The 8,053-nt window shown below is 41.7% G+C and overlaps 1 protein-coding gene across 1 annotated transcript in view; it reads right to left on the bottom strand.

Moving 5' to 3' along the window:
* Positions 1-3,903, bottom strand: part of FUCA2 (alpha-L-fucosidase 2) — a 16,911-nt gene extending 13,008 nt beyond the window's left edge. Inside the window, exons 1-2 of the mRNA XM_006915357.3 lie at positions 3,412-3,903; positions 332-519 (exon numbers count right to left, since the gene is read on the bottom strand). Of these exons, the coding sequence (XP_006915419.1) occupies positions 332-519; positions 3,412-3,656 (433 nt within the window). The 5' untranslated portion in view covers positions 3,657-3,903. The remainder of the gene's footprint in view (positions 1-331; positions 520-3,411) is intronic.
* Between the last annotated feature and the right edge of the window lie 4,150 nt (positions 3,904-8,053).

The raw sequence follows: 8,053 nt of genomic DNA, 5'->3' as shown, positions 1-8,053 counted from the left end.
ATTATATACTTTGACCGGCAACCCACATCCCACTTCAAACAACTTTAATCAAATTTTGAAAACATTGTTAAATATGCATACGACAAAATGTGATCATTTTTAAATTTTTTTCTCTGTTGTGTGGAGGGTATGATTTCCTGCATCCCTAATGCTTCTTAATTGGGGGAACATGTTGTCCCTTAAATTATAAGCAAATATCAGTAATCACATAAGATTACTCCTAAGAGAAAAACTCAGATTTCATGTGAATGACCTCTCTTTAGTTTCTTCTTCCAAAAATACTACTTTATATTTAATAACCATCGTCAGTGGTCATAGATGTTGCATTTACCTTCGTGATGTTTGGAAGTTAAGACAACGTATTTGGCACCAGAAGCCTGAAAAATATCTGCCCACTGGCTTGCATTAAAAAACTTTGTTGAAAATAGTGGTCCAAAATCTTCATATGTGAAATCAGGAGGGTAATTATCTTTCATAAAGTTCACAAACTTTTGTATCTTTTCCTTTTGCCAATACCACCTAAGGGGAGGAACAGAACAGCACGTAAAGAGCATACATAGAAACATTTGAAATACTTGTACCAGCTCCCTTTACTAATTCCCCCTCACTCAAATATTACCCAGACCCTTTCTTATTTCCCCATTCATCTGACTTTACTTTAAGGAAAGCTTATGTAAACCCAAACTCCTCTCGTTTCCATCTATCCCTCTGTGAAATCTACTCAGCTCATAAACAAGAACATTCTAGACAACCCAGCCATCCATTTGCTATTGATTCTCCACTTTTGGATTGTAGCATGTAGTATGTATCTTTGTAACATAAGTGAAGAAGGCTTCAAAGGGAAGATTATGTGTCTAAAACATAATACGGATCTATTACATTCACTAGCACAGAATCAATGTGGGAGGATGCAACAGTAAAATTTAGAATATGCTCTTATTTTAATATATTGACTCAACCTTCAAGGATTACTATTATATGTATTTATTCTGCACAATGGGGCCTACATTTCTAAGCAAGGCTTCATGAGGAAAACTGCACCAGAAAACATAATTATACATTTTAGATAAACATAGCAGTAACTATTCTCAAGAAAAAAAGTCACAAGCCACATCTCTGGCCCATCTACTTTTTCTGCTCCTCCTTTCGTAAGAATATTTCTACAGGACGAACAGACTCATAATCAGCACTACGTCTCCAAAGATGATCAGGTTATTTCTGCTGAGACTTCATTAAAGATATATGTCACAGACACTATTGTTTGTTTGCTCAAAAGTCAGATTCGTAATTTTCCAGCTTCCACTGTAGCTTCGACATAGACACTTGAGCCATGTTGGCCAATGAAATTTAAGGGGAAGCCAATTTAGGAGATTCTGGGAATGGTTTCCTCTCTAATAAGAAGGAAAAACAGCCTTCCTGCCTTTAGACAAGGTTGTATGAAGTGATGCCTGGCTGTCATGTGACCATGAAGGAACAAGTCAACAGACTGAGGATGAAAGAAAGAACCTGTCTTTGATTTCATCAATGAGCCAACTACCTCTAAATGTCTCCTTATGTATGATAACGAGCCTGTTATTACGCATTTTATTTGGGTTTTCTAGACCTTGGAGTGGAAGTATTTGAATTGATCCATGACACCTTTTTACCTTATAAGTTGAACTACAGAAGAAAAACTGGGAGTCAGAAAGTTGAACAAAGTTAAGAGATTTATCCTATTTTTCTCTTAGCACAGTCTAATTTGAACCTACATTTTCTATATTGTCTAGAGCCACTTCTCAAATTTCATACTAATAGACATGAAAAAGGGCACCTCAACAGTCCATCATTTATATTTGGTTTTAAATTACCATTAAGGATAGTCAGATATACTCATCACTACTGTTGACTGCCCACCAGTCAAATTGGAATGGGGAGCAGAGGTTTAGAAAGCACACAGAGAGAAACCATAAATGTTATATAAACTTCCGCAAGGTTAATGTACTTCCAGACCTTTATTTTGTTTTGTTTAAGAAATATCTTTATTGTTCTAGGTCACAACAAACAACCCTGTGTTCATTTGTAGAAAGTGAAAAGTTAACAATTGCAAAGAATAAAATTTCTCGAAACTAGCTGTTTTGGGCAGAACACTAGTCTCAATTAACAAACGTCAAATCCTCTTCCAGCATCAAATGTATATTTACTTATTCTTCATGGCTGAACAAAATGATAACTTAAAATATGTATTATGTTTAATAAAATAAGAAAAACTGTTAATTTATGTACCTAGCTAACCTGAAACATTTCAAAAATAACCCCAAAATGCCTTACGGCACAAAACTTGCAAAGAAAGATTTATAACATCCTGAAGTAAATACGTTTGGTAAAACATGGTGTAAGAAGAAAGTCCCTTGTTTTACAACAAATTGATTTCAAAAGAGTAGATGAATAGTACTCCATAGCTTACACGACTGGCCTAATTTAATAATATTTACTGGTTGTAGAAAGTTAATCTGTAGAAAATGTTACAAAGTATACTAAGTATACTCTATATTGTATCTACTATATATAGTATATGTTAAATTTGATGTACACTACATAATATGTAAAGTAGATTTTAATAAACTCATTTTTATTTTACTTAGGAATATAGGAATTTTACTTAGGAACATATATATGCACACACATATACACAACACATATATTTGATTACATTTCTATCTTGAGGAATTTAATACCTGAAATATTTAATTAGGAAAGGTATCTGAAACACTTCATAGTTGTAAGAGATTACATGCATATTTTTATATAGGTCTCAAGGTAAAATCTAAGGAGTAATTTGTGCAGCATCGTCCATATAGTCTATTAATAATTAAGGTTTTTTAAATTAAGGTAACATTCTAGAACCTTTTTAAAAATTTTTCTAGAGGCACACATGGTAATAGTTTGACATTAGAGAGCCAGTGCACACCCAAATGAACAGATATTTCACATACTCATGAATTTGTTTAACCACACAAAATTGGCAGGTAGCTGATAGGACATCGAGTCTCAGTCTCAAGGGACAGTTTAGGCCCAAGCTTCACTGCCCATCATTTAACTCTACACAAGTTGATTAATTTCTGCTCGTTTAACCAGTCGATAATTATACTGTAGTATGAAAACTACAACTTGATAAGTGCAACTATCCAGAGGCTAAGAAGCCAGGGCCGGCCACATCAAGTATCTGAAAACAGCAGTCACATAGGAAAAAGTCAGTGCCCATCCAGGACGAAGCGCTTATACACTCAATTATACGTTTAACACTGGAAATTCTAAACGCGGTTAAAACAGTGGGAGGAAGCAAAACAACCAGGCCAAGGCGGTGGGCTGAGACTTGGCTGGAGGCCGGGACACAAAAGCAGGGTCAGAGAATACAGAGGGAGGAGCACTCACCAGAACCATTCGCTCCCGAAACTGGGCACGGAGAACACGCCCCAGTGGATAAAGATACCGAACTTAGCCTGGTCGAACCAAGCGGGCAGCTGCCTGGCGTCCAGGGACTCCCAGGTGGGGTCAAAGCGCTTGGCGCCGCGGGCAGAATATTGCAGCGGCTGCAGCAGCAACAGCAGCAGCAGCAGCAGCAGCGGCGGCGGCGACGGCGGCGGGAGAGGGACCCCCCGCAGCTCTGGGGGCAGCATGTCCCGCGCCGTCCTCCGTCCCTCGGCCCGCTCGCGTCCTTCCGCGTCTCTGCTTAAGTTCGCTCCGCCACTGTCACCTGACCAAGCTGTCTAGGAGAAAGACGCCCTCCCCCACTGGGATGGGAGTAGCGCCGGAGCAGAATGTCCCTAGCGGGGCTGCAGGGCTCCGTTGCATCTTGGGAGGAGGCCAGTGCCATCCCTATGGCTGCTTAGCTAAGGCTCCCGGTCACTCTACGAGTTTTGAAGAGAAAATGAATCTGGTTCAGGGACCTATGAAAACGCCTCTCTCCTCCAACTGCACGACTGTTACAAAAACGTCAAGAGAGGGCCGGGCAACCCATGGACCTGAAAGGCCAAGGCAGAAACCTCGAGCGAGTCATCCTGTCTCTTCTAGGTTGAAAGCACTGAAAACAACCCAGATCATTCTCAGCTTCTGGTTGCCTGAGTCTGTATCAGGTGAAATTCCAAGAGTTTCCAATTCAGGTTGGGCCCCAGAGCTTACATTTTTAACCAAGTGCTAGTTGCTGCTGTTCCTGGTCCAGGCAGCAAACTAAGAGAATTATTGCATTAGAAACCAAGGTGATCTAAGAGGAGTGAAACCAATGAGATGAATATTTAAGAAATCTCCAGGCTTGGGAAAAGAAGCCAAAACATTGGAATGATTATCAAGGGACATCATCAAAGCTCATGTCTCCCCCTCTTATGGTTTCAGAGTAAATCCAGGATCCCCAGCCCTTCGGCTCCTACAAAACCCTCTCTCATTCTTCAATGGGCCAGTTCAAATGTCACCTCCTCCCACCACCTTCCCTCCCAGAAAGTTCTTCTTTTGTGTTCCTATCAACATCTTCGTCCAACTTCTAATAAAGGGATTCAAAGATTGTCTTGTAGTTAGGACAGAGATCTCGTTTCTCATTAGGCCAGGAGCTTCCTGAGGACAAGGATAATGAGTGACCTTCCTTTCTGCAGCCCCTGCATTTAAAGCAGAACCTGGCATGGAGCAGTGCTCAAAGCATGTTTGTTAAGTCCTTCACTAGGGTTCTAATTACTAAGTGTTATAAAAGGATGAAGTAGGTGAGAACTTACAGGAACTTTAATGTCATAATTTGTGGCCCAACATTTGGATTTTTGCAGTTAGAACTCAGAGGCTGCTTACAGAGCACGACTCTGCTCCTTGAACTTGGAAACTGCCTGCAGAATGAACAGTTCTGCAGCTCTGTGCTTTTAATTTCTGTTGGTAAGCTTTTGTGCTAAAGCCTGAACCAGAACTAGTGTTATTGAACAGAAAAAGTTCGTCTGCCCAGCACTAGCAGAGCCAAACACTAAACACCGAGAATTGCAGTGGAGAAATATTGGCTATTTTATTGATGAATGGCGCCATTCAGGAGAACGGGTAGCTGATGCTCAAAAGCTCAAACTCCTGACAGCATGTAGGTTACAGATTATATAGGGCAAAATCACAAGACATCATGAGTTAGGATTTCACAATTGCCTGGGAGCTGACTGGTCAGAGGTGCAGTAAGGGTGAGAAATCATTTTTTCAGGCCTTGAGTTCAGTGCTAAGGTCTTTTCCAGCTTCCCTCCGTCTGGTCTCATGGGAAGGTAGCCCGGAGTCATGCCACTTTAGGGCTCAGGAGTTGAAACATAACTTAGGTCAACATGTTATCTTTAGCCTGCCAGAGGTCCAGGCCGTGTGACCATTAGTCTCGTCTGAGCAACTGCCTTCTGCTGCCTCGAGGGTTGCTGATTATATGGGGGAGATAATCTGGGTCTCTGAGGCGTGTAGAGAGAGACAGATATGATTTCTAGAGCTAAATTTAATTCAAGTTGTAAGGACCCTCAGTTTCGCCAGGACATTGACAAACGCCTAATCATCTGCTATCCACTGTTCTCATCTCACAGTTCCACTCGCTTGACCACTGAGTCAGCCGACCGTTGAAAGTCCCGTTGCCTCCACCAATCCAAAATGAATGATGTAAGCTTGTGGTCTTGTCGCCCCTAGCAACCCATCTCTTTGATAACTTAGGGCTTTTAAAATAAGCCCCGTTCTTCCCCTTCTCATCTCGGAACATGTTTTCAGTTTATACTGAGGACTATGTCCCTGGTTTGCAAATCATATATGAATAAAACTCTCTTTTAATTTCTTTTGGGATTTCCGTTAACGAAGGAAATGACACTAGGTAGCTGTTGCCCTCATTTTCCCATCTCTACGAAGACATGGGAGCAGCAGCTGCCACTGTTACCCCAGGTAGAAGGACATTCACCCTCTTGATGCAGTGTCTGTGGCTCCCCAGGTCCACAGCTGTGCCATATGGGCCCACAGTCTTCCCATGGCAAGGGTCTCCCGGAAGAGAGACCCTTAGCTAAGCAGGGAATCCACTAAACATGCACTGCCAGTTGCAATAACCCCAGTTAGTGGTAAAGTGGGTGACAATTTTTATTATTTAGACTTTGATCCTAGAATGATCAAAGACCTCAGTGGCCACTGAACCCTGTGGGCACATTTGAACAAAAAAAAAATGGACCTGTTAGTCATTGTGTTTTGACATCCTTTGAAACAGAGATTTGTGTAATAAGTACATAAGACATTTTTCACAGGGACAATGAGATTTCGAACTCTCGAAGGGACAGTAGACATAGCTGGGTCACAATGAAGCAGCAGGCCCTGTCTTCTCATCAAACATCATTTCCCCATGTGAACCCCACATTTTGAAAGTTTTCATGTTCCAAACCAATTTATTTTATCATAAAATAACTTATTTACATGTTTATGTATTTCAGTTGATGAACGCTAATCAGAACTTTTGATCTGCATGACTGCCACTGGGGTCATTCATCATTTTACGTGAAGGAAATGAAATGATTTTTAGTGAGTAAGTACAACCTTATCATAAAATTACGATTTCTGTAGGAAATTCTGAAAATAGATGAAAGGCCTTCCTCAGTGCCCTTGAGTACAGATAAGAATTCTAGAATACCAGGCGGGAAACCATTCATGTAGGATTTGGAATGAATGAAAAACAGATTTGGAAATGAAGAAGGAGAAGAGATTCTACTCCAAATTTACTCGTTAAATGACTGAAATAATGAAATCTATGAAATATTTTAAAACATAGTCACTTATGGAAAGACCTACAGGCAGTAAATTGCACTTCACATTTATAAAATAATCTTTTACAAACCTGCAGCCTTTGCATCGTAAGCCACTGCTAATTGAGCAATGGAACCACACGACATTAAGGCTTAAATTCTGTAATTAAAGGCTTTGACAGAAGATCCAGATACCTGAGAAATGACAGATTCCCCAGATGCACATGGCTCGTTTAGGGGGGCCTTGGGCCTCAGTGGAGAATACTGTCAAGGAGCCCTGATCCCATCCTGTTTCTCTGAGGTCACTGTGAGGTGCCAGATGAAGAAAATAAAAGGATAAGACCTTTGTCCCTGCAGCAACAGTTGTACCTCGCTGTGAAGCCACCACGGTCAGCAGCCACAGGCAGGGCAGCTGCAGGTACACGGGGTGCTTGCCATGGTCACTGCTCCTGAACTTGAGGACAGGAGAGAGCCGGAGGCGACCCCGGCCAACTCCTTTGTTGCTACCAGAGGAAGTCATGCCACTGCTGTCTCTTGGGGATATCGTTAGCCACTGAGGGTGGAGCTGACATCTGAGTGAAGCTCTCAGGGACACATTCTGTATCTCATATGGGAGTTGGGTGACTGCCACAACCAGTCTCAGCAGCTACCAGAATTCCTCTGAAGTGGACAAAGGAATAAGTGAAACATTTGCCTCACAGTTGATATCAACGCACAGTCTCTCTCTGGAAATGTAGAAGAAACGTGTTCAAAACAAACTGAACCCACTTTATTCTTTATATGGTAAATAAACCAGCTTATGGTATGACTAGCATGTGGCATGGGGGAAATAAAATCCTGCCTTTTACTGGCTAGGGGGTAGGGAGTAGAAGGAAGAATGGAGGGAAGAGGCCATGGGGTTCAGGGGAGACAGGAAAGCAGAGGGCACAGAGTCTGAGAACCCAGATTCTGCAGCCAGGCTGCCAGATGCCCATACCCAGTCCTTCCTCTGCCACAAGACTGTGTGATCCTGGGGAAGTTGTTCAACATCTCTGTGCCTCAGTTTCCACACCTATTACACGTGAATGATAACAGTATCTCTTCCTCATAGAGTGGTTGTGAGCATTAAATCATGCAAAGCACATATTAAGCCTCATCTAAGTGTAGACTAGTATGGTCGTGGGTGTTAGATGAAAAAGGGGAGATTAAGGGATGGGGCATTTCTGTCCTGAATCCCATTTAAGTTTCCAGAAGAAGCCTCTTAGGCTGACTAGCACATTTAACTAGGTGGAACCGTGTTGTTAGGTGAAAGGAGAGGCTGCTTCTTTGCT

The sequence above is a fragment of the Pteropus alecto genome, unplaced genomic scaffold (assembly GCF_000325575.1).
Source record: "Pteropus alecto unplaced genomic scaffold, ASM32557v1 scaffold185, whole genome shotgun sequence".
Lineage (NCBI taxonomy): Eukaryota > Metazoa > Chordata > Mammalia > Chiroptera > Pteropodidae > Pteropus > Pteropus alecto.
Note: the sequence above shows the minus strand (reverse complement) of the source record. Positions and strands in the feature narration are given on the sequence as shown.